The sequence below is a fragment of the Salminus brasiliensis genome, chromosome 12, assembly GCF_030463535.1.
Source record: "Salminus brasiliensis chromosome 12, fSalBra1.hap2, whole genome shotgun sequence".
Taxonomy (NCBI): Eukaryota; Metazoa; Chordata; class Actinopteri; order Characiformes; family Bryconidae; genus Salminus; species Salminus brasiliensis.
Window position 1 is genome coordinate 34,038,902 of NC_132889.1, and position 27,717 is coordinate 34,066,618.

At 43.6% G+C, this 27,717-nt stretch overlaps 1 protein-coding gene across 10 annotated transcripts in view; it reads left to right on the forward strand.

Moving 5' to 3' along the window:
* The window catches only part of srcin1a (SRC kinase signaling inhibitor 1a), a 200,166-nt gene that overhangs the window by 142,125 nt on the left and 30,324 nt on the right, over positions 1-27,717 (forward strand). For 3 of the 10 annotated variants that reach the window (XM_072693175.1, XM_072693178.1, XM_072693174.1), the window contains 10 exons: positions 1,355-1,447; positions 4,066-4,193; positions 5,485-5,505; positions 8,414-8,571; positions 13,376-13,551; positions 16,281-16,411; positions 17,228-17,375; positions 17,558-17,867; positions 18,587-19,042; positions 19,180-19,332. In XM_072693175.1, coding sequence (XP_072549276.1) covers positions 1,355-1,447; positions 4,066-4,193; positions 5,485-5,505; positions 8,414-8,571; positions 13,376-13,551; positions 16,281-16,411; positions 17,228-17,375; positions 17,558-17,867; positions 18,587-19,042; positions 19,180-19,332 — 1,774 coding nt within the window. The remainder of the gene's footprint in view (positions 1-1,354; positions 1,448-4,065; positions 4,194-5,484; positions 5,506-8,413; positions 8,572-13,375; positions 13,552-16,280; positions 16,412-17,227; positions 17,376-17,557; positions 17,868-18,586; positions 19,043-19,179; positions 19,333-27,717) is intronic. The other 7 variants (XM_072693182.1, XM_072693177.1, XM_072693179.1 and 4 more) reach the window with 6 other exon arrangements.

The following is a 27,717-nucleotide window of genomic DNA, read 5'->3' on the forward strand; positions in this document are numbered from 1 at the left end:
TCCCAGTCCTGGTAATGGGTCAGTGCAGCTCCTTACCTAAAATTAAAAGCAGTGTTTATTTAGTATGTGTGTGACGTAGGTTGTGGTTAAAAATGCTCAGATGTTATTTAACAAGCCTATTTACCACCCTGTTACTTTGCCTCACAGAGGTCTTGAGGGGGGACATGGCTGGTTTACAGCACTGGAGAAACTTCTATAATAGCATAGTTTTAACAGTGTAACAAAAACACTGCTGTCCTCTCATTGTGTCCTCTCAGCGCGATGTGCTGTTAGCATGCTGAAAAGATTGTAGCAGGTTAGCTTATAGCCTGGCCTTCACTCGAATGGGTTTGTCATTTCCTCAAATCAAGTTTATTTGCAATTGGTAAGAGCTAGCATCAGACAGCATTAACTTTTAGCCTAGTTGGATCCCCATTTGCTTTCCTGGCCTGTGCATCGCCACATGCCGAGTTTCAAGAAACCTTCAAGGAACCCTTTTCTTCTAAAGACCTTAAAAGTTGGTCAGCAGTCTCATACTTATAACAGTGAACTCACTACATTATAGTGTACCTTCTAAGGTCCCTTAAAACAATCAGTTGCCAACAGGATTGCGATTGCAGTCATGTTTCTCACTGTGTTTAGTGTTTTCCCCACCCTAACGCGCTAGCACTTCAGCTCAGAAATAGCTAGATAATTAATTAGCTGGGTCAGGTGCATCAGAGCAGAGAAAACAGCTAAATACGCCAGCCAGGGGTACTCAGAGGTTCACATTACCAGGCTGAAGTGCCTCAAATCTAGATTTTTTTGCCCTGATGTGACACAGATCTGATCTTTTCACATTGGATTTGTGTCCCTTTCATGTTTAGTCCTAGATCAGATACATATCTGATGTATGGGCATGCATTTCAGATCGGATTTCATGCGTTTCTTTTGTATATAAGTTTATTTATGTATATTTTCTCCTAATTTAGCCAAGCCAAATAAGTCACTCGCTGAGCCACTTACATTAATGCATGTGAACCGTCAAATCTGATCTAAATCGGAAAATCGGAATTGATTAGTGAGGCTTGAAATGTGAACTTAGCCTTTGAGCGATGCCATAGAAGAACCACTTTTGGTTCCATAAAGAGGCATATTTGTTTAGAGATGTGTGAGTGTGAAGAACCTTTTTAAGGTCTTAAGAACCTTTACTTGATATTAGGGTTCTTTACCAATTTAAAGGTTCTTCACACTCACAATTTAAACATTTAATCAATAATTTAGGACCTATGTGAGGAACCCCTGAAGTTAGAAGCTAGATGTCCATTACTTTCCTTTATGTCTTATGTACAGTGAATACTCTGTGTGTGCTTACCCGTCCCATTCCCATTCCCAGTAGGGATCGTATGGAGGCCATGGAGAAGCAGATAGCCAGTCTCACCGGTCTGGTCCAGAGCGTACTCACCAGAGCGCCGGACAGCGACAGCACGTAAGGATTCCTCCTCCAGAACCAGATAGAACCCATTACTTTCCACAGCTCCATAGGCATCTCCAACACCAGTCTCAGTGACCAGCCAGAGGCATTTGTTTGAATCACCACTCATACAGAGCGTGAAAGTCATTTGCTGGAGATCCTGAGAGACCATTGCCAGAAAGCATTTGACCGTTTGACACGAGGCATTACCTGCGTTCACTATGTTCACGATGTGACTGACCTCATTCAGAGCTTGCAGATTGATTTGTCAGTACTTTTGTTTTGGTTCCTGCTCTCATGTATGTGATCACACAGCCATCGACTGCTGCTCAACACCTCTCATCCGTTTGTTTTGTGTAACGCCCAGAAAGCCCAGTGTGTCTTCACTCCGCCAGCGTGGACTGCATTGTGCGTTGTGTCTGTGGCTAAGGCCTGTTGTCTGTGGAGTGTTTTGCTGCATCGCGGACGCACCCCTCCCGCTCCTCTGCTTTCGTCTTGGTATATCCGTGTTGTTGACGACCGGTCAGATTCATTCATCAGCATCGGCACTTGCTTGTGCAGACCGACATCGAGACCATGCAGATCAGTAGAGCTCCAGATCACACGTAGAACGTTCATCAAGTTTCTGTGTTGTTAGCTCTGTTTTACAGTGGAGGCCAATGATAGACAAGGCTAGGGTTGCGTTGTTAGTCAACTCTACACCACGATCAGCCATAACATTAGCACCACTGACAGGTTAAGTGAAAAAATTCAATTTTTGAAAAAAATAAAGAAAATCATCTACAGTGGCTTCACCTGTCAAAGGGGGGATAAGGTTGAAGCAGTTAAAACTGTGACGGCTAGACGACTGGAAGGTCAGAGCATCTCCAAAACATCAGGTAGGTCCAAGTAAGGACTGCTAAGGCTCATTGAAACGATCCCTGGAGGCCCCAGCTCACTGGATCTGTTGTGGCTTCACAATAATATATTCTCAATTTTAGGCAGGGGGTATTAATGTTATGGCTGATCGGAGTGTGATCTGTAGTGTAGCATAGTACACTTTGAGCTTCTGTGGAACTGTTGAAGGACTCTATCAGCACTGTCTTTTGTAGTAAGAGCACAGTATTAGTATTCTATCAGTTAGGCTCTTCCACACTGATCGACACAACCAACCAACAGTACGTGTGTAACCCATATGATGCACCATTTTTGGGCTTTCCCTCAGCCAACATGCTCATGTTGGGCTTATGTGGGTGGAACATGGGTGGGCATGGGCGGACATGGGCATGGGTGGGTTTGTGCATGTGTTGTTACTGGGACCCAGTTGGGCTTCCCAAATGGGCTTCGTTGTAATAACCATCCCTAATCTCACATGGGTCCCATCTAGTCCCCATGTGCAGTGTACAACCCAGACTGGCCCATGTTTAAACTCTCCTGGTCCCATCACTGACCCGTCCATATGTGGTACCAACATGTAACAACATGGACCACATTTGACCTGAATCAGCACATGAGCTTCTTCTCAGTCAAATTATATAGATCATGAGGTTCTTAGAAACGAGAACTGGCACTGTAGAGATCTTACATTATCCATGCTCTGAGAAAAAAGCTTAAAATTATACTTATTTATTACAATTTCCTCCATTTAGCACTTTTTTAAAAGGTCAGCTTAGATCAGAAGGTCACTCTGGTCTTTATTTACTTAATCCATAGCAGATAATTACTCCACAGTGAATTTCCTGAATTGCTCTTTTCAGCAGCTGAGACTTCTTTTTGGCTCTTCTGGAGGTTTCCATCAAGGTCCACAGCTGGTCTGAATTCACCTATCCTACTCAAATGAGCCAGGGTGACGTTCATAGTCAATCAGTTGCAAACTGGAGCCGCCTGCCTTCGCTAATCATTGGGTTTTGTCAAGGGGACGATGTGAGAAGACCCTCAAACTCCTAAAGGGGAGAAGGCAATCGGTTAGGAGGAGTATACACAAAGTATACACAAAGGAGTATACACAAAACTACACTGCCGACTTTAGAAGATCACAGGGTCCATCCCCTGGTGAGTCCTATTGAGCTCAATTGTCCTATATGTCCAAATGTTTGTGGACACCCCTTCTAATGAATGCATGTTGGCACCATGCTGCCTAATGCCAGGCATGGGTTAGAGGGGTATAAAGCCCCCCAGCATTGAGCTGTGGAGCAGTGGAACTATGTTCACTGAAATAATGGTTGCTGCACTATCCAATATTTTTTGGGATGAGTTGGTAGTGATGATCCGACATCATGAGCTCATTAGCGCTCTTAGAGAAAGCCTTCTTCCCTGGTCAGTAGAGACAGTTACTCCAACAAAAGCAAAATAAACTCATTTTTAAGAGTTTAAGAGTCCTTGAGTTTTGAGAAAACATTGAATAAGCAGGTGTCCCAATACTTTTGTCCATATTTTATCCTTCACTCCGCCCGTTCTACAGGCCGGATCTTTCATTACTCCACACGAGCTGCCAGACATCTGGGATTGTCAGTGTTGGTTGGTGTTTGACTGGTGTGGATGAGCCGTTAGGAACAACGCTAGCGCAGTGGTTAAGGAGGTGATTGTAGCGGGTCAGTGTTGGGTTCTGCAGTGTGTTGGGGGCAGCGTCAGTATCACGGCTGTGTGATCCTCAGATGCGGCCTGCTGCGTCTCTGCATGATGGCTGGCTGCCCTCCGGACCAGGGGGCGGACTTCTCACGGCCCTTCCCTTTCTCTTCCAGCGAGAAGACGGAATCCACCAGCGACGGCTCCGCCACAGGAAGTGAGTAACACTGCTTCCTCTTGAGGCATGTTGGCATGTCGAGATCAGGACAGGGTTGACTGGGGACAAAATGTGGCAGGGGCAGTGCTGGGGTCAGTAGACAGTAGACCTCTGCTGAAACCAATGCAAAAACAACCTGGGTGGCCTTATTTTAGCTGTTTAGCCTTTTGATCATTAAACCTAGCTGTGCTTAAAAAAACTGTGTCCACATGTTTGTGGACACCCCTTGTAATAAATGCATTCAGCTACCTTAAGTTGCACCCATTACTGACAGAGATATGTCACAGCTTATCTAGTCCCTGTAGAGAAGGTGGTGCTGGTGATGCTGGTCAACCAGCATGGTCAAGCTTGTTCATACTATTTGTCTAGCCTGGTCAGGTAGACCAGCTAAACCATCAAACTCTATGCTGATCAAGAGCTAAGTGCTCATGCTGGTCAACCAACCTGGCCAGCTGATTAAGCTGGTTGGTCATCATAGGGTATGTTGGTGATGCTAATCATGCTGGTCCACCAGCGTGGACATGCTGCTCAACTAACGTGGATATGCTAATCATGCAGGTCAGCCATCTTGGTGGTGCTGGCCAACCAGCTTAGTGATACTGGTCAACAAGCGTGGTCATGTTGGTTATTCTGGTCCACCAGCCTGGTGATGCTGACCAACCACCTAGGTCATTCTGGTCAACCACCTTGGTGATGCTGGTCAACCAGCGTGGTTCTACTGGTTTGTCTAGCTTGGTGAGGTTGAACATGCTTGTAGACCAGTTAAACCATCATACAAAAACACCCCCTTTGCTGATTAAGAGCTAAGCTGGTCAACCAGCTTGACCAGCTTGTTAGCCAACTGGCTAGCATGTAGTACACAGCTTGTTTACCCCTCTTTCCTTTTCTTTTGGGTTTCTGTTCCTGACTCAAATTTAGCGTTTCCATTATCTTCTCCACCCATCTCTCTCTCTCCCCCGCCCCCGTTCTGGACTCCTCAGAGAGTGTATTTTCGGGGGCTAGTTCAAACACACAGCCAAGGGGTTCAGATCGGTTAGATCTGGCTTTAGAAGGTTTTCCACCCCGAGTGTAATATCAGTTACCCCTCTGTAGCAGGTCATTCAGAGGATTTCCCAAGGGTCTCAGTGTCCCACACCGACCCTGAATTAAATTATGGCCAGCCCATCGCCTCACACCAACACCCCCCCCCCCTCTCTCTCTCTCTTTTACTCTGCTGTTGTATTTGTTTGGTTGCTCTGCGTTTCTCTCTCCCTCACTTGGACGAGCTGACTGCCTGTACTGTATGTTTCAGCTGGCCGCCTGATGAGGAAAGGTAGCTCTGTCTCTGCTCGAGTGTCGAGTGTCTTTCCAATCGTTTGGCCTGTGTGTGCAAGCGCGCACACACAAAAGCTTAATGTGTGTGTGTGTGTGTGTGTGTGTCGTGTGTGTGTGTTTCTTATGGCTCACTCTCTCTCCTCCACAGTCTAGCACCCTCTCTACACACAGTTCCTTACTTCCTAATAATATGTGTTTATTTTCTGATGTAGCGGTGTGTGTGTGTGTGTGTGCTCCTGTCACAGGATGATGTATTCACCCTGGATGTTAATTTCCTGTTAAATGGAATAATATGTGAACACCAAATGCAGACACTCTACCTCTCCTGGAGGTTGCGGGAGCCTCCCACTTATTGACAGTGCCTCCCAAAATTCCTGCAATTAAATATCCCAGGAATTTTGGGGAAGTGGGCAAGTGAATGATCTGTCAACTTCCTACATAGGCCAGGCTTACCGTCAGCCTCGCTCTCTCACTATCCATCAGTTCACTTATATAAGGTAATATAATATACACAGATAAGCCATAACATTAATACCACCTGCCTAATACTGAGTAGGTCCCCCTTGTGCCGCCAGAACAGAGGCATGGACTCAATAAGACCTCGGAAGGTGTCCTGTGGTATCTGGCACTACCAAGCCGTTGGCAGCAGATCCTTTAAGTCCTGTAAGATGAGGTGAGGTTAGGTGGGGCCTCCATCGATCGCGTTAATTGAACCTTATGCGCTCATGACCCTGTCGTCGGTTCACCGGCTGTCCTATCTTGGACAACTTTTGGTAGGTACTGACCACTGCATGCCGGGAACACCCCACAAGACCTGCCTGATGTTTTGGAGATGTTCTAACAACTCATCACCTTCAAGAACTTGCTGCCTAATATGTAGATCCCACCTCTTGACAGATGAAGCCACTCTAGTTACTTGTCACTGGTGCTGATGTTATGGCTGATCGGTGTTAAGTAATATAATACAAATCTAATTTATTACAATATAATACTTACATTTACATTTAAGGCATTTATCAGACGCTCTTCTCCAGAGCGACTTACAAAAGTGCTTCACTATTTACTTAAGAAAAACCTCAGCTAGTTTGAATAGACTAATAATTCAAAGATCCTCTAAGTTTAGACTCTACTAAACACAAGTCAGTAAGGAGACCACTCTGCTATTCGCCCAAGTACTCTCAGAAGAGGAGGGTCTTCAGTCTGGGTTTGAAGACAGCGAGCATTGGACTCTCGCTGTTCGGACACCCAGGGGAAGTTCGTTCCACCACTTTGGTGCAGGACAGAAAAAAGCCTGGACTCTTGTCTTTCGTGGATTTTGAGGGATGGCGGGTCGAGCCGAGCCGTACTTGAAGCTTGAAGGGCTCTTGGTTCGGATCAGCTTTTGACCATTGCCATCAAGTACGGAGGGGCTGGGTTTTAAAATAATATAATGTAATATATATATATAGATTAGACAAAATCACTGCGTTGGGAATGCCAACACATTACAGTGTATACAGTATATGGCAGGTTCATGGGTGGGGCATGGTGGTGGTGCTCCCCCCCCGGAAATGCGTTTTTGCAGGGTGGGATGTATGCAGTGTCGTTATTTTAAAAATAAGCCATAATCAGTTTTGTAATCTTTCTTCCAACATCACTGCATTCACAAATGATTCCTTTTGACAGTAAATTAATAGCGTAATTCACTTTCCTTGGTCACTTATGGAATGGACACTACGTTCCTCAGCATTTAGGACAGCAGGGAATGCTAATATTCCTAATTCCCCTTTGATCTACACTAATAGCATGCTAAGTCCCTCCATATGGACTGTTGAGGAGACGGTTGCACTGCGCTCCCAGGTCTATATATATATATATATATATGTGTGTGTGTGTGTGTGTGTGTGTGTGTGAAAAAGGAAGAAATTACGGTGGCGGGTGTCAACCAAACTGGCATGTCTGTGTGCCTTCATACAGTCAGGTGTGAGTGTGTGAGTATATGTGTGTGTGCTGTAGTGCTGGTGTGGTTGACAGGCTCATGCTCCGCCCACTGATTATGCTGTGTTCTGTCATAGCTGCTGTTGCTATCTTCAACAAGCATTTCAGAATAGTGAAAAAGTCCCACTGGGTGGAATGAGAAGTGATGGCACATTGTGGCCAGAGTGTGTCATTTCATTTAATTTCAGTGCTGTTTATTTTGTTTGGATAGGAAGGGTCCTATTGTGAGGACAGGTTAAGTGTAGGTGTAGTAGCGTAATGTCCTGCTATGGGCTGGCCTGTTTACTTGAATACTCGTGTATTAGTTGATGGTATTCACTAGGAAAACCACAATATGTTGTAAAACCAGCTACATTACAATTCATAAATACCTGAATTAATGCAGGATTCATTTAAGGAGTCACATAAATGAGTTTACATGTAGATAATGAATAGAAAGTTAGTAATCTTTATCCAGGAAATGCTGGAAAACGGCATATTTCAGTTCATTTGCGCTATCGCCAGTAGGCTTGTATACTAATAATACATTGTTTCCACCAGCTGACGTTTTGGTTAATTATCTGGTTAATTAACATGACTTGGTGGTCAGTCCTGTCCTGTCCTGTCCTGAGCATTGAAGAACAGGAGGGTGAAAGGAGGGTAATAGTCTGTTCAAATGTTCAAAGACCTCATATAGTCTGCAGTGACACAGATGGAGACCACACAGTGCTCCTATATAGGAAGTGGAGATGAGATACTGGCCAGTGAGTGTAGAAACAAAGAGGTGCCTGGAGACATATATTGGTGCATCTACTGCCAAGCTTGTGACATTGCAACAGCACCTGCCAAAGGTTGAATCTGTTTGTGAGCGGAGCATGTGCAGGTCAATGAACACATGGTGGCACTGTCCATTTCCTGCCCTTCAACCCATGTCCTGTCCTGTGTGCCAGCTCTGACCCCGTCGGCTCCACTGGCCCTGATGCCGCCCCCCGCTGCCACCCCGCAGGGCTCCACTGTGTCCAGACTGCAGATGCAGCTCCACCTGCACGAGCTCAAGCAGAACGCTACTGACCTGAGGAAGCAGCTGGACCAGCTACGAAAGATACAGGTAACACACTCGCAGCCTTCTCTTACACACCGACACACATACCAAGTATCATACACAGATAAACATGCTATTACTGAGCACTGATGGGCTCTATTATAGGCTATTATATATATATATATATATATATATATATATATATATAGCAAGTAATGGTATATATTGATTCTCTCTCTGACCTTCATTTAGCCTTATGTGGTAGCCATGTGTATCCACACGTTACTCATATAGCCAGCAGGACAGTTCTGACCCACCAATCGTACCCCTGAAAACATTTTAGGCCCAAAATAGAAATGCTATACAAGCATTTCTCATTTCACGCTAGTTTTGGCCCACAGTGCTTCTGCCAGTGCCAAAACTGACCCATAAGTGCCTTAATAGGCCTGTATTTAGCCCCAATTTGTCTGTTATCTGGCTGGTCAGCTCTGATATTTAGTGTAGAAATGAGCTATTGCCTTCCATGCAAAGGTACTGTGCACAGTGTGGGGCACCTAAGTCTGTACAATCAGTCCAGGGCTGATTGACTACATTTGGGCAGTCACATTATTCTGTAGCTTTATTTTTTTAATGTTCTCCTAAACTTTTGGGCTTGTGAGCACCAGCACATCTGCCAAAAACTCCCAAACACTCTCCTGCCGTGTGAAGAGGGGGTTATTCAGATTCCGATGAAATGTTAAGCAAGAGAGGAAGCCGAGACAGGCCTGTATGTTTCTGACACATTGGGGTCTCTTTTTGAGCCCAATAGTGTCTCTACAGGCGCAACACGATAAAATGTGTTCTCAGCTCACAGCGGCAAGTTTCTGCAGACCAGCCGTCCCTGAACAGCAGTCTCTGGCAAGGCGCGTCTACCATCACATAAAACACGCAGACAGAACAAACAGCAGGGATGTTCAACCGCCGCTTCCACGCAGTTTACTGAGAATTCTCGCGCCATCGCCGCGCTGACAGGCCTGGGCAATGAGTGGAATAGTAAAAAGATGAAATGTGCGGTGGTGCGTCTGAGTGTGGGTCTTTTTAGGGACAGAATATTCCCACAATTACAGGGAAATATCAATGTTCTGATGGAGTGGGGATGTTTTGAAGCTTCCGAAGCTTCAGTAGGAGGCATAGGAGGATTAAGTGTGTAAAGTACCCGGTCCTAGATGGCTGCTGACTTATCGACGTTCATGAGCCGAGCAGGATCATGTGTGGATCCCTAACAGGCCTCCAATTTCAAGTCAAAGCATCCATTAAGTTCAAGTTCTACATGCATCCTGAAGAGAGCAGGAGATTAGGGATACGATTATCCATGTGCATGAAGAAACAGGAAAATTGAAGGTGAAGGAAATCGTTGAACTGGAGAAATGGGACCCCTAACAACCATGCAAGACCTGGTAGGTCTCCCTCAGAAAGACATCACTTGCCTTATGAGAAGATTATGCTCCACCCATGTTTTAGATCTGAGAACATTCACAGGTGTTTCTGATGGTTCTCCATCTTTCCACTGCGAGAAGACAGCTCAACACTGTGGGTCTTGAAAGCAAGGGAAACCGATTAAGAAGCTCATACTGAACTGCTAGGTGGTTTCTATGGTGTTGCAAGGTGTTGTTATAGTGTTGTTAAGTGAATGCTAGATATGTTCAAGATTGTTGCTAGGTGGTTTCTATGGTGTTGCTAATGTGTTGTTACGTGGATGCTAAATAGGTTCAATACTGTTGCTAGGTGTTGCCATGGTGTTGCCATAGAGTTGTTAAGTGGATGCTAGATAGGTTCAAGTTTGTTGCTGTGAAGTGTGAAGAACCTTCAAAGAACCAGTCAGTCAGTTTCACTCACATGTTTATTTAACAAAAATGATTCTCGATAGAACCAAAAGAGGTTCTTTTGTGGCCTCACCCAAAGAACCCTATCTAGCACCTTTTTTTCTTTGTTCTTGAGGCTCACTCTCATCGCCTGCAGTTAGTACAGAAGCTTTTCCAGCTTCTCACCATCCAAGCCATCCCAAACACATTCATCGATGTTGAGGTCTGAACTCTGGGGGGTTGTCTGACTGCTGTAGACTCAGTAGTGTGCAGTATAATAGGTGAAGCTGTCCATACCAGCCATCACATCTCACCTGGCTGATGTTCCACCTCAAGACGTTCTGCTTCTCATCAAAACATGGTCAAGGAACCCTTCACGTATGCTTAGAAAGTGTGCTTACTGACCGAAAGAGAGAGATACATAGGATACAAGCAGCCGAAATGAGTTTTCTTTGCCAGGGAGGAGCATTGTTATCTGACGGAGGCTCTGAGTAGAGCTGCTGCTCCTTCACGTTGAGAGGAGCCAGCTGAGGTGGTTCGAGCATCTGATAAAGATGCCCCTCGGTCACCTTTCATTGGAGGTGTAGCGAGCATGTCCAACTGGAATGAGACCCAGGGGAAGACCCAGGACCTTCTGGGGGGGATTTTATCTCCCGGCTGGCCTGGGAGCACTTGGGGATTCCCCAGCAATTTACCTTCAAGCTCCCCAGGGATCCCCAGGTGCTTCCAGGCCAGCTTGGGATTCTTGGGATTCACCCTAATGCTACAGTAACCCTGAACTGGATCACATGGATAAGTAGATTAATGAATTACTGATGATTTTACTGAGGAGCCCATGAGCTGGATGGCCCTCTAATGTAATTAACTGGAATTTTGGGAAGTCACTGGGAATGTTTCAGCACAAGCAGTTTTGTTTGCTCTCTGCTGGACGATGCTGTTAATTTGAAGTGTATAAGCTAGGATACACTCGCAGTTTGGGGTTGACATCTGGAGGTGTTATCTGAACTTTGGAGGTGGTGTTGATTTTGTTTTCAGTGTCAACATATTTAGAGTATTAGCCAGCCTTAGAGATATATGGGTCAGAACACAGCAATAAAAATAGATGTACAAAAATGTGTGTGTGTGTGTAGACTGGAGGGCAGCTCATTAATGCATAGACTGTGTGTCTGACATCCATTGCGGGCGGGCATAATTCTTAACACTTAACACTGATAAGCCAACAGGGACAAGTCGAGAGAGAGAGCGAGAGAGAGAGAGAGAAAGAGAGAGATAGAGAGGGAGAGAGACAGAGAAAGAGCGCGAGAGAGAGAGAGAGACTATTGGACTGTTGTTAAGTTAACTAGATAGGTTCAACACTGTTGCTAGGTGGTTTCTATGGTGTTTCTAGATGTTGCTATATTGTTGCTAATGTGTTGTTACGTGGATGCTAAATAGGTTTAATACTGTTTCTAGGTGGTTTCTAATGTGTTGTTATAGTGTTGTTAAGTGGATACTAGATAGATTTAGTACTGATGCTAGGTGGTTTCCATGGTGTTGCTATAGTGTTGTTAAGTGGATACTAGATAGATTTAGTACTGATGCTAGGTGGTTTCCATGGTGTTGCTATAGTGTTGTTAAGTGGATGCTAGATAGGTTCAAGTGTGTTGCTTGGTGGTTTCTATGGTGTTGCTATAGTGTTGTTAAGTGGATACTAGATAGATTTAGTACTGATGCTAGGTGGTTTCCATGGTGTTGCTATAGTGTTGTTAAGTGGATGCTAGATAGGTTCAAGTGTGTTGCTTGGTGGTTTCTATGGTGTTGCTATAGTGTTGTTAAGTGGATACTAGATATGTTCAGTACTGATGCTAGGTGGGTTCTATGGTGTTGCTATATGGTTGTTAAGTGGATGCTAGATAGATGCTGGATGCTAGATAGTGTTGCTAAATGATGGCTATGATGTCACTAGATGGTTTCTATGTTATCCCAGGTGGTTGGGCCTCGACTGACTATAGTGAATGCGACTGGATGGAAGCAGAGAGAGAGAGAGAGAGAGAGAGAGAGACAGAGAGTAGGAACAGAGCAAGAAAGAACCATGAATGGTGTCAGTACCTGTGTGTGTGTGTGTGTGTGTGTGTGTGTGAAAAAGAGAGCGAGTGAGAGAGAGAAACCTCTGACCCTGCCTGTTGCCCGCGGTGACAGCGATGGGTGTTAAATTTTCATGCAACTCATGAATTATTCACCAGAGAAACAACCATGAAGTACACTGAGGCATCACACACAAACCTGCACACACACACACACACAGTATTATGCGTGGAGTAAAAGTGACAAAACTGAAAAAGGAGGATTTTCCTGAGGGCAGAAAGCACCATCTGCAAAATGCTTACAACATCAGAATTTTACACACACACACACACACATTTACAGTCTTTCACACATGCACACACACAAGGGCAGAGGAGTTTATTAGGACATTAAACTCAAGGGCAGAACTGTACATCTACGTCCCGTCACTACAGAGAGAATAGATCTTAAATGAGTACAACACATCAGAGCTGCCAAGGACAGAGTATGCTTATGGACACACACACACACACACACACACACACACACATTACCAAGGACAATTCAGCAGACAAAATTGACTATGCAATGGAGTGAGAGCTTTTGTATGGTCAAAGACAGGTCAATTCTTTCCACACACACACACACACACACACACACACACATAGAGTCATATCAGAACATTATGACCAGCTACCCAATAGTGGGAATAACTACCCGTGGTTCAGATGACACTAGCAGGATGTCGTGGCTGGACTGACTGTCAGTGTCATCCAAGCCAAGAGTGGTTATTATACAGTATATGACTGTGTATATTATTATGCATAAATATACTTTATATATATATATATGTGTGTGTGTGTGTGTGTGTGTGTATAACACTATATAACTATAGCATTTCAAGTGATATACTTTATTCATCTTTATTGATTAATCATATTAATTTATGTGTGTGTGTGTGTGTGTGTGTGTGTGTGTGTGTGTAGTTGCAGAACCAGGACTCTGTGCGCTCTCTGATGAAGCGGACGGAGGCGGAGCTGAGTGTAAGGGTGTCTGATGCTCTGAGGAAGCAGGAGGATCCACTCCAGCGACAGCGCCTCTTGGTGGAGGAGGAGAGGCTCAAATACCTTAATGAGGAGGAGCTTATCATACAGCAGCTACAGTGAGTCTCACACACACATACATACCCTGCATGTGCAGATATCAGCCTCTACTTGTGCTGTGAGGATTTGATTGCATTCAGCCACCAGCTCCAGCTAATCAGTGTAAAATATCATAGTGTTGCCAGCTTTGCACCCACAACGTAAAAAAGGATAGTCAGTCCACCTTAAAATGGTCCAATTCGAGTTAACTGAGCTTAGTTCAGTCTGAAATCCTTCTGACTCACATTTCTTACTTTTGCAATAAATGAGCTGCAGCTGACACTAATTAAATACTGTGTAAGATGTTCAGTCTGTGCCTCCACCTCCTCAATCACTTTACTGTTTATTCCCATCTGCAGGTCAAAACTCCCCCCATCACATGAAATAGTGGAGGCCTTCCTATTCTCAGACTCCTGACCATGAAGGGCTGTGGTGTTAATGGGATTTGACCTTATGGTCTCCTGAGTCTCTTGAAAAGCAGGCAGTTAGACAGTCACTCCACTCTAGAGCTGAAATCATGTACATGTCTGTGTCTGAGATAGAAGGGAAGGTAAATTTACGTTTACCTTTAATTTATGTTTTTATGTAGTGTAATTTCACAGCTCTAGACCGGCCCTACGGTCTAACTGCTGCTCAGCAAGTGTGAGGAGATTATCAGTTCTAATTCCAGCAAGGACTCTCAAGGTGCTCTATTGTCTAAAGCCTCTAGTCTAATTGTCTTGTGATAGAGGTTTAACCTGTAGATGGGAATTTACAGTCATTTTAGAGCTTTTGAGGCTCAGCTCAGTATGGATTGTTAACCAAACTGAGATGCAGGAGCAAAAAAATTAATTTAAGAGAACTTTTAACTAAATGAAGTAGAGTTAACTCAGAAATCGCTCAGTAATCAGATTTAAGTTGGCCTGACTTTCCATTTACACCCCGATTCATGCCTTTACCATAAACAACTGTCAAATGACAGCTCGGATTGATTCATTCCTCAACAATCGAAGCACTTAAGACTCTCGATCTGCATCTCCGGCCTGCTGTTGAATGCCTCGCGTTCGTGTTAATTGATGCTGCTTATTAAGTGTAGCTAACAGCCATTTGATACGATTCAATTATTTACACAGCGCTGGTGTTCCACAGCATATGGTGGGGAGTGGATTTGCTTGATGTGGTTAAATTGGATTTTCATCAGTGTAAAGACCCTGACTGAGCTCTGCTTATTTTAGTATCTGTAGCAGGGCTGTCTCACATAGAGCGCTATTGACAGATAGATATACACACAAACATGCTCATACTGAGAGGCTGAGAGTGGAGAGGTGTGTTGTTAGGAATGATTGAAGGCTGCTCTGAGACTTATGTCTCATATAGGGAGTTCACATAAACTCTCTCTGCTTGTTCCTGTCAAATGAACCAATACAGCAGGCCTTCCAATACAGCAGCCTTTCACAAAGCAGCAGCAAGCATTATGTACACCCACAGAATTTGTTTACATACAGTATCAGTTAATTAAATATGTAATTACAATAAATTACAATTACATTTGACGATACTTTTTTTTTTTTATTCAAACCTAAATTGCCATTTGTTTTAAAGTCATTAAAGGTCGTTTCTAGGACAGGTTTTTTTTTCCCGGAGAAGAAGACTACTCACTAAATAGAAAAAAAAAAGTATCCAGACACCCCTTCTAATTAGAAACTGCACCCATTCCTGATACTGTTGTTCAATTGCGTGCACACAGCTTGTGTTCTCTACGTAGAAAAGCACTACCAACATACCGGGACACTCTAAAGCATCTGCACATGAGCCTACAGTCACCATAGAAGGTTATAAAGCCCCCTTTATCAAGCTGTGCAGCAGCCGCACCTAGTCCCTAAACCAAGCGTCAGCTAGAGTACTGGTTCTGGATACCAGTCCTTAAGGCCCTCCAGATGGTCCACATTTTTGCTGGATCTCAACTTCTAACACCTAAGGATTAAGCAAATATGTGTCCTGTCTGGAACCACTGGGGACCCTAAAGACCTGGGAAGCACTGGACTAGAGTAAGCACTGGAATGTGGAGCAGTGGAACCGCGTTCTCTGGAGTGATAGACCTAAATCCAATAGCTTTAGGTGTCTACAAACTTTTGGACACAGAGTGCACTTACAAACATAAGCCTGAAACTGATTGAAAGTTTAGAATCCACACTTTCAGAAGGTTCACTGACCCAAGAGTGAAGATCAGCACAATGTAGGAGAAGACATTTCGCGGTACACTAAATGTCCACATGTTTACTCTGTTGAACTGTGTTTGTATGTAGTGTAATTTCACAGCTCTAGACCGGCCCTACGGTCTAACTGCTGCTCAGCAAGTGTGAGGAGATTATCAGTTCAAATGCCAGCAAGGACTCTCAAGGTGCTCTGTTGTCTAAAGCCTCTAGTCTAATTGTCTTGTGATAGTGGGAGGTTTAACCTGTAGATGGGAGTTAACAGTCGTTTTTGAGCTTTTGAGGCTCAGCTTAGTGTGGATTGTTCACCAAACTGCCGATGCAGGAGTAAAAAAAGTTTGTGGACACCCCTTCTAATGAATGCACGCGCACACAGCTTGTCTAGTCCCTGTAGAGAAGTATTGCCAATAGAGGAAGACTCTCTGGAGCAGATAAACAGGACCATATTGGCACCATGCAGATGCCCCAACATTTTTGTTCATATACCCCATAATACGTGGGAGTCAGGAAAGTAAATGGTCTGAGGAATGGTCAGACGATGTCTTTGTGTCTTTCAGTGATCTGGAGAAGTCTGTAGATGAGATCCAGAAGGACAGCTCTGTGAACCACAGGCACGTCACGGTGCAGGAGCTGGAGGAGAAGGCCACGGTGCTGCGGAGACTGGGAGAGACACTAACCGAGCTAAAGAGTGAGAGAACAGTCACATGACCTGCACAAACAAACATCGCTGACCAGCACATACTGAAACGTGTGGATTGGGGTCTTTTATTTTCCAATAAAGACGATTTGTGAGTGTGAAGAACTTTTGAAAGGTTTGAAGAACCACCAGCTCTGTTTAAGCCATTTAAGGGTTCTTCTAAATGTTGAGGTAATTGTGCTGTCTTTGACTCCGGCTGCTGATGGCAATCAGCATGACCCAGGATTCGAACCAGCAAACTTAGCCCACTGAACCACTCAGAGCCCCAGAAGAACCCTTTTTTTAAAGAGTTATAAACAGTAGGGATGCACCGATCCTATACTAGGAAATATGGAGCTTAAGGCACTTAGAGCACTTGTACTTTTACTCAAGTCTGGGGCTCTAGTACTTTGTACACCTCGGCCAGGTCAGGTATATGGTTTATTACTTCAACATTGGAATCGGATCAGTATCGGGTATCGGCCGGTACGCAAGGTTCATGTATCGGTATCGGTATCGGTATCAGAACAGAAACAGATGGATCGGTGTGTATTTAAAGTTCCGAATCTGCACTTTTGGTCAGAACTTCTCTTCAGTGAATTGCAAATGAGCAATAATTAATATTGAGATCCAGCATGCTCGAGTTTCTGCCCGTGGCGACAGCAGAGAATATAATATGAATATGAATCATTATTATAAACCTTCTCTGAAATGACTTTTGTAATATAGATGCTTCCATAGACGTGCATCCTTTCATATCTCTCTGCTTGCATTGTTTGATTATTACCTCTCTCTCTGCTCTGTGTGTGTGTGTGTGTGCTCATGTAGATCAGTTCCCCGGGCTGCAGAGTAAGATGCGCGTGGTGTTGAGGGTGGAGGTGGAGGCGGTGAAGTTTCTAAAGGAGGAGCCTCACCGACTGGATGCTCTGCTTAAACGTTGCAAAACCATCACTGACACACTCGCCACACTTAAGAGGTAGAAACACACACACACACGCACACACACACACCTAATAAACTGTCAACTCTGTGTATCTTGCCTTAGATAATGATGAAAGTAATAAATAATAACTAATACTAATAAATAAAACTCTTTTTAAATAACACTAATCAATAATGACCTGTTTTGGAAGTAAGCTCCTCCCATTGCATTTGCAGGCAGGTGAATGAGGGCATCTGGAAAAATCAGGACGATTTCTCCAGCCCCTCCCCCAAACACATGGGCGGAGAAGACTTCAGGAAAGGCTCAGACTTCGAGATTCCCACAAGCCCTCCGCTCAACCTCAACGAGTCCAGCCTGGCCAACTGGAGCCCTCACAGCCACACACACAGCCACTCCCACAGCAACCCTTCCTCAGGGCAGCGGGAGAGGGACTCTCATGGGATCGGGTCACTAAAGGGGCGGGTTCTGGAGGAACTTGGAGGACGAGGAGGAACAGATAAGGCTTCATCTGTGGAGGTCAGACTGGTAAGAGCTGTCTTATAGGTATCTCTGTGTTTTTTATTTAGTAGAAATAGTATGTATACTGTTCTGCATTGGACAAAAGTATTGGGACACCTTCTCATTCATTGTTTCAAGGGTATTAAAAAAAGAGTTTATCCTGCTTATGTTGGAATGAAGAACACAGTTCTTCCACTGCTCCACAGCTCAATGGAGGGGGGGGGGGGCTTTATACCCCTCTATAGTCCATGCCCGACATTAGGCATGGTACATTAGGTATTGTGGAAGCCCTTCTAATGAATGCATTCAGCTACTTTAGGTAGCATCCATTGCTGACACAGCTTGTCTAGTCCCTGTAGAGAAGTACTGCTAATAGAATAACACAATCTTGAGCAGATAAACATGAACCTTTTGGCTAATGGCTAATGCCAGATGTGGGCTTGTGGGGTATAAAGCCCCCCAGCATTGAGCTGTGGCGCAATGGAAGAACTGTGTCCTCTGGAATGATGGATGGTGCTTTGTCCAGTACTTTTGGGATGAGTTGGGAAGTTGAGGATGAGGTGAGGTGGTGATTATCCAACATCCTGAGCTCACTGTCCTTGGACAGTACAATAAATAAGCAGGTGTCCCAATACTTTTGTCCACATAATGTGGTTGGCAATATCCTAGTATGTGCTTCTGCTTATTATTGTTGCTTTTCTACAAAAAGGCTGTGTACCTACCATTGACTCTGCTGCTCTCCTCAGGCTGCCGAGAGGGACTGGGAGGAGAAGCGGGCCAGTCTGACCCAGTACAGCGCTCAGGACATTAACCGGCTGCTGGAGGAGACCCAGGCAGAGCTCATGAAGGCCATTCCAGACCTGGACTTCGCTGCCAAGCAGATCAAACCAGTTCAGAACCAGAATCAAAACCAGAGCCAGAACCAGAGCGAAACCCACTCTAGCACCAACGCTATACCCGAGCACAAACCCAACAAAGCCCTGCATGCTGCACACAAGCTGTCCAGTAAGGAGGGTGGCTCGAGACGAGGGTCAGATGAGCTTACGGTACCACGGTACCGGACAGAGAAACCGTCCAAATCTCCCCCACCCCCACCACCCCGAAGGAGCTTTCCTTCCTCACCAGGCCTTACCACACGCAGCGGCGAGATGATCATCCCTGGCAAGAGCATGAAGGTAACACACCTTCATATATGTATGAAGGTGTGCACACTAAGTGATATATCTATTTTTAGATGCAATAATAATAATAATAATAATAATAATAATGAGTGAATTTAAATGAAAATGATTGGTTAATGCATGCATGTGTGTGTGTGTGTGTGTGTGTGTGTGTGTAGAAATCAGAATCTGATGAGACAGAGGTTCAGAAGCCCCATGTAAAGTTGAGGAGGAGTGTGTCTGAAGCCCCCCGGCCTGCCTCCACCCCACCCACAGTGGCAGGTGGAGAGCGAGAGGACGGAGAGGAGGACAAATTGGCCGCAGAACTGGAGGTAAAATCACATCACAAATCAAAAAGATATCATTAGCTTAATGATATGTTTAGATTTAATAGCAGTTATCAGCTTTTAACCCTTTAAACCCAAAGGCCGGCCCACAGTTAAGCTCAGTCACTGAAAGAGATAAAGAGAGCCCCTCCCCCCTGTTTCCTTACTGTTTATTCCCATCTGCAGGTTAGAACTCCCCCCTGACTTCTTACCATAAACAGTTCTCAGTTGTCTGTTGACAAGCATTCAGTTAGACAGTCACTCCCAATTTACTCCGAATTTTTTGTTTAGAAGTGTAATTTCACGGCTCTGGACCGGCCCTACGGCCTAACTGCTGCTCATTAAGTGTGAAGAGATCATCATCAGTTCAAATCCCAGCAAGGGCTTAGAGATCCATTGTCCAAAGCCACCCAGTCTGGGGACACCATGTGATAGGGGAGTTCTTACCTGCAGACAGGAATGCACAGTAAACAAATTGAGGGGGCGGAGCTACAGACTGAACATCTTACACAGTATTTAATCAGTTTCAGCTGCAGCTCATTTACTGATAATCTTTTTTGAGGCTCAACGTAAACTTAAACTTGAGGCTCAAAAAAAATCAAAGCTCAGTGATCAGTTCTGTTAGCACTGTTTGTATTCCATGTGTTCCTGAAGCTGCTCATTTCTCCATTACTTTGTGCTCACAGTAGCTTCTGCTGTGGAAACGCCACAGTCACGCTTTGATGCGCTACACGTTCAGAATCTCTTCAGGATGCACTCAGTGGAATTAAAAAAGGGATTATACTATTTTCCGCAGTACAGTTTCCAAATGCTTTCATCGTGGAACTCAAGTGCTCTTACGTAATGTAACCTGGCAGTGACCCTCTTCAGACTGAGAACATCTGGAAAGAAATGGAAAAATGGAGTTTAAAAAGTGAACTTTAAAATGACCTTTAGGACAACTGCTGCTGTGCTGCCCATTAAGCACCCCCTTAAAATTGAGCTCTTTATTGAAAAATATGGACATAATAATGTTTGATTTTCTTATAAACAATATCTATCTGTATATAAAGGTGATGTAATTGCCAAGATGGTCTCAAATTTCATCCAGGGTCTCTCTGATACAGTAAAGAATTGAAAATCGCCCTAAGGTTCTTGTGCTCAAATGCTATTTACGGGTTGGGCCTAACATGTCTCCTGTAATTCAACTTTGGACTCAGTCTAGATGTTCTCTGGCAAACTTAAGTCGAACCCTGATGCTTTTCTTGATAGCTAGGGTTTCCTTCTTGCACACCCCCATGATAATCAGCCTTGTTTCCCAGCCTCTTTCCGATGGTAGATGCTTGACATCAACTGTGGTGAAAGCTAGAGGCTCCGAGGGGTCCAGTGGACTGAGGCACTGCAGCTATGATCTTAGGATCGCTGGTTTGAACCCTGGGGTCATGCTGCTTGCTGCCATCAGCAGCCTGAGTCAAGGAGAGCACAGCACTTCCTCCCCATCATACTAGCTGGGGAGCTGCGCTTTCCCCCAAGCATGCTGGCTGCCTAGCAATGCTGCATCAGCAGCAGTTCGAGAAGAGGCGGCAGCTGGCTTCACATGTGTCAGAGGAGATATGCTATTCTTCCCCCTCAGGACATTGCAAGTGATAGGGGGAGTTCTCATGAGTAATTGGCTTTCCAGACTGGGTGGAAAAGGCCAATTACCCAATCCCAATACCCAATTTTGGGACTGTTGGAGGCTTCTTTACTCTTCTGGGCTCTGCTCTTGGGCTGAACTTGCCTGGATGGTCTAATCTGGCCATGCTGACAGTTGTTTACAAGTTTTCCACTTGTAAGTGATGTAGTGGACAGTGGAATGGCTGATTTCTAACTGTTCTGAGATCTTCTTAAACCCCTTACCAGATTTCTTTCTGAAGGCCTCAGATAGCTTTTTGGATCTGACCATGGTGATCTTCTTCACCTCTCACTTCAGCAATCAAGAGCAGACCAGACCCAGATTATTAAACGTGACAATATTAACGCAAAACCTCTGAAAATACACCCCCTCCACATGTCATTTAGCTCTACCCAAGTGTCTCCTCAGCGCTTATGGCGTATGCTCACTCTACAAGTAGCAGCAGATGTGCCTGTTGCACACCAGCTGAGCATTACTGTGTGTACACACACACACACTCCCTCACACACTCATGCAGGAGATGATACCACTTGAACTCTTCTGGTGTTTGTTAATTTTGGGCTCCCCTAGCTTAGGGGCTAAACACACACTTATCACACACACACACACACACACACACACACTCACAAACACACTGTAAGGCTCATTAGCATCAGCAGGCAGGCAGGCAGATTGGGCTCTCTTGGTTGAGTGGTTGAGAGGCCAGAGCAGTGGATGCCACATGTCCTCCATTCCCCTGGTGCTCCTCTCTGTGGGAAATCCCTGTGGAGACCCATGCTCTGGTGCACTGACCTCATACTGACCGTTCACCAAAACCCAGTGAGTCTGAGCGCACCGATCTGGCTCTCTGAGTTGCTGGCCACTTCGCAGGGGCCTACAGAAGAGCTAGGGTGGTCCAGTGTCATAATTTGTGGAACGTATGTTCTGCGTGTTCTTAAACGGTCTCATTTAAACGCTTCAAATGGGATCAGTGTTTCAAATAACTGTAAACTGGGCCAAGCAAAGCATAGCAAAGCATAAAAAAAAACGTTGTCCAGTCTGATTTCTGGTTAGTGAGAGACCAGGGGTGTTCCTCAGTTCCAAGACTGTGAAGAAAGGGCCTTCCAGGATGTTCCTGGGAAGAGCGCTCTTAACAAGTTTCCTGTGCACTTGCTATTGCGCAATACAGTGAGCCCAGTTGTTATTCACGACTATCCGAAGCTAACTAGCTTAGCTAAGGCTACCACAGGAGGATATACAAGCCTCGCTGCATAACAAAATAAACAATCGCTATTTATTTACTATTAATAAACTATTTATTTAAAGTAAGACAACTAGCATCTTCTGCTACACGTAAAACTAAAGGTGCTACAAAAGGTTCTTTGAGCGATGCCATAGAAGAACCACTTTTGGTTCCATAAAGAATGTTTTTTTGTAGTAGAGATGTGACCATTAAATTGATAAAGAATCTTTATATCTAGAGAAAGTGTTTTATGGATAACATGGTTCTTTATGGAACCAAAAGTGGTTCTTTGATGGCGTCACTCCAAGAACCGTTTGTAGCACCTTTAGTTTTAAGAGTGTATCAGCGCTAAATTTGCATGTTCTTGTCCCTATACGATGCTCTTTGGAGAATGAACACATCCAGGAACTTGGTAAATGTGTTCCTGAGTACTGGAAGGCAAGTTGGGCAGTGGAGGACGACCAGATTTACAGATTTACCCTTGATGTTTAGGTTCTTTAGCAATGTAGAGGTTCTCCTTACTCAGACATTTCTATTGTGAACATGCTTCTTTATGTTATGGAACAAAAAGTGGTTTCCTGCTCCAACCCTGGACCTTCGGATGCTTCAGGACCTGGACATTTTAGTGGTCTCCTGCTCTAACACGCTACTTTCGACCAAGGAAGAGCTGAGAGCAGGGCAATCGCTAAAATCTGCAGGGTGGGTGGTTCTCCAGGACCAGGGATGGAAGCCACTGCTCTATGGCATCCCTCAAAGAACCTGTTGAAGCACCTATATGTTCTATATTGTTCAAGCCTCTTCAATTAAAAAAAGGTTAAGGTTCCACGTTCATACAAAAACTCAGTGGTATAAGCTTCTCCGGGGTGGGATCAGCTCGCTCTGTGAATTCGGAGAGATGGAAAAGCTTACAGTATTGATGAGTAGCGCTCCGAAGTTCACAAAATCAGGTGTGATGAGGCACTGAGGAGCTTAATCAGGCTGTTTTCGACTGGAAGAAAAAAACACTGTTTTCTCTGTTTCTCACACACTCTTTTTGACCCCCCTCTCCCCGCCCAACCCCAGCTGTTTGAACGTGCTTTGTGTGGAAAGCACCTGAGCCCCTCCCTCCTCCTCCAAAAGCCCCGCCCACTTTCCAGGACCCTCTCTCCCCCCTCCAGTTTACACCTGCTTACTGCAGCAGGACAGGTAACAGCCCTCAGTGTGAGCCTGCGGTGACTGCTGCCTTCTACTGACACTGGCACACTCTTTTACACACACACACACACACACACACACACACACACACACAGATGCACACCCTAAGAGGCGTATTGAGCTTGTGTTGGTGGTTTACACAGAACCCACAGCTTCACTTTGCATTTTCATGGAAGTCCCTATTGTTGTGCATTTTGGTGCTAGATAGCAAACATGCATAATTACACAAATACACACTTGTGCACACACACACACACACACACACAAACACAGGTGCACTACTTCACCACAACCCACGGGCAACCTCACTTCTGCATGCCTGGTATGAAGTGTTTGCCGATATTGTGTTTATGGTGTGTGTGTGTGTGTGTGTGTGTGTGTGTGTATGCATGTAATATTTCAGGCTTTGTGAGAGTGCTGGCTAAAGTGTGTGTGTGAGTGTGTGTGTGTGTGCTAGAGTTGTCACACTGTGCATGTTCCTATATCAGCAGTTCACATTAGACGACCGGATCAGCAAAACTAAACAGAACATGCAGGTAAGAGTCAACACCTCCACTGCTGCATGCTAATGATGATGATGATGATGATGATTATTATTATTAACAATAATAATCATGTTCAATTTACATTAATGAGTCTCTGAGGTTTTTGTCATGAACAAAAAATTTAAAAATGATATACAGGTAAAATAACAGGCTGACAGTTCTGATTTTATCCAGTATCCAGTGTGAATCTGCAGTGTGTGCAGTCTTTTGCAGTCTGACCATGATCATTACAAAATGAGTGTAATCCGGTATGACTCTGCAATGTAGTTTTTTTTTTCAAGTAATACAGTAATATTTGTTGAGTGATTGTACTCCAGTAGGATTTTTTTTAGGAGTGTTTTTTACATCAGGAATAATTATAGTGATTACAATCCAGTATGAATCTACAGTGCATGTTATTCTACTGTCTGACAATAATTAATAATTGTATTATTAAGTAATAATTAACATTCAGTAATAATTGTGTAAGGATTGTAATTCAGTATGAATCTACATTATATGTAGTTTTTACAGTATGTCAGTAATAATTGTGTAATAATTGTAATCCAGTATGAATCCACAGTATATTTAGTTTTTACAGTCTGATTGTTATAATTGTGTAATAATTGTAATCCAGTATGAATCTACAGTATTTGTAGTTTTTATAGTCTGACTATAATAATTGTGCAGTGGTTGTAATCCAGTATGAATCTGCAGTTTGTGTAGTTCTATGGTCTGGCAGTTCTAATTGTGGAGTAATTTTAATCCAGTATGTATTGTTTTACAGTCTGGTAAATATTGTTTAGCAATTGTAATCCAGTATGAATCTGCAGTGTGCCATTTTGCAGCATTACAGTAATAATTGTAGACTGCTTTTAATCCAGTATGAATCCAGTGTGAATCCACTAAGAATGAGTGTGAAGCTTTTAATCTGACATGAAAAGACTCTGATCTTTTGAGGAAAATGACTCAGATACTTTATCCAGTGTTGATCAGATCCTGGCAGATTACGCCAGAGTAAAACCAGAGGAGCTAAAGTAGTGCTTCATCCCATTTGTATTGTATGTGTAATAGTGCATTTCTTCCCTTTGCAGGCTCAGCGCGCCCCATCCTCCTCTCCAGTCCCGCAGATAGTCCTGACCGAATGTCTTTCACTCCCTACTTCTCCAACTGAGGGCTCGGAGCGAAGTGGCTTTTCTGACATGGAAAAGCTTTCCAACAAACCACAAAGGGACAGGAACACAGGAAGTGACATTACTCTCAGTTATTTTAGCCATATTGTCAAGACTCCCAGTCTGTCGCTATGGAAACAGGACTCGGCAACCAGTCATAAGAAGCCTCCTGGGAAACAAGACGTAGACAGAAACCAGAAGGAGCTCCAAGCAGGGTCAAGGCGTCCTCCAGCTGGTATGCCCTCCCCTTCAGCAGAGGCACTGAAACGGTCAAGAAACATTGAGCTGAGGATCCAGGAGTCCTTTGAGAAAGAGGACCCAAAAGCCATGAATGAAAGAGAGGAAGATCAGAGGCCAGGGATGCTCTCACAGAGAAGAACACTGACAGAACCCAGCGAGCAATCAACCATCCTCAGAAGTGTGACCCGGACCCAAGGAGTTGGCCAGGAGGCCGGTAGAGAGGACATTAAGCACAGCACCTACCGCCGTCTGGACAGCCTGGAGGAGACCATCCGCGAGCTGGAGCTCAGCCTGATGGAGTTCAGCACTCACCCCAACATGGACCACCTCTACCCCATCCCGACTCAGAGCCCCTGTGCTGGGTGTCCCACAGCCTCAAGCCCATTGCAGAAGTCCAACAGCGCCACTTATCCTCCTGAACCCATCTTGAAAAGTGCAGGAGAGTCCCAGAGACCGCCCGTCCCACCCAAACCCTCCATCTGCACTGAATTAACCAAGGTTCAGCCGCACACTCATCTGTTAGCCTTCTGTCTGTCTTCAGGCTTCCTGTCTTTCTACATCCTCCCACAGTTTACTCTCCACTAGGGATGTAACTCTCCACTAGGGATGTAAGTGTCTAAAAGAGTAAATCAGGAGATTTTCCTGCCACTGTTTTATATATATATATATTTACATGTATTTAGTAACCAAATTAAAAGTCTTGTAGACTTGTTTTAAATGTAAATGTTCAACTTGCAAAAATTTGATTTTATGTATTTTTATGGATAAAACAGTAACATTCACTCATTTGTTGGACAGAAAAGTATAGTCCTGAAACAAAATAAGCTGTAATTAAAGAAATATATAATAAATAAAAATTATATATATATATATATATATATATATATATATATATATATATATATATATATATCACATCTGGTTTTGGATATACAGGTGTTCTTTCATAGGTTTTAAATAATTGTTAGAAAAATATATACATACAATTAATATCCAAAATAATGTTATCAAAAAACAATAATTTAATAAGAACATAATAATAATAATAATAATAATCCAAACAAATGTATCATAAAAGTATTGTTGTGAATAAAATTTTAATAAAATGTATATTCAGAATGAAGTTATTTAAAATGTATGTTCAAAATGACGTTTGTAAAATGTAAAATTAATATTCAGAAGTTATATATTCAGAATAGTTATAAGACAATTAATATGCAGAAAACAGTTATAATAAACTAATATTTAGAACACAGTTCTAATAAAATCTACATAGAATTTGTTATAATACAATTCTAATAAAATCTGAAATTATAATGAAATTAATATTCTGAATTACGTTATGATTCAAATGAGAACTTAAATTAAATGATCTCACACTAAAAAAATATTCCAAATAGATAATGACAGTGTTGTGTGTGATTTTAGATTTACATTTTGAGGAAAAGTAGTTTGTTCTTTAAATAAATGTAAATCTACATGATTTTATTTTATTTTATTTTATTTTATTTTATTTTATGATTTTATTTTAAACAATTATATTGTTTAATATAAAACACCAAAAACAATTCAAATAAAAAGTGTTTGATATGATAATTGTCTATATGCCACTAGTGTACTTTTAAAACATTTATGAAATGATCAAAAAATAACCAAACAAAATTTGTAAAGGAATGTAAGATTTCCAGCGAATCGTTTGCTAAAGAATCGCATTTAATTGAATCATTGTGAGGCAGAAGATTAACACCTCAAATCTTCATTATTTATGTTCTGAAAAGGACGTGATAGCACCTCCTCAGCCTCTCTCTCTCTGTCTCTCTCTCTCTCTGTCTCTCTCTGTCTCTGTCTACCTCAGACACTCCCTCTCCTCTCACAGTGGGTCTGTGTGGCGTTGTAATGGTGATTGAACTGATCTTCTCTCCTCTCTCCTCTGCTGCTCTCTGTAAGAATGGCTATAACTGTCTCTTGATGGAAATAAACTGCTTTTGCTTCTCCCTTTTTCTTCTGCGCTCGTTTCCTTTCAAACACTGCAAGGTCTGGGGGGGTGTTTTCTCTGCTGTGGCAGTCTGGCTTTTCTCCCATATTTATGGAGACGGTAAAATACAAGCTGGGCACTTCTGAAATCGGCCCTGTTTCAGGCTCCTGTAACACAATACCCAGTACAACACAGTACGATTGCTGAGCCAAGGTGAATGTTTTAGAGAGTGTCACGTCTGTGTGAGGTTTAGTAGGCCCTGCTATTATGCAAGAGTGATTGTCTTTCAAGTGTGTGTGAGCTTAGGCTCTTAGCAGGCTCTTGTCCTTTGGGAGAAGCCCAGTTAGGCTATACAGTTGAGGATAGAGACATCCATTTGGTGTGTATGTGTGACTGTGTGTGTGTGTGTG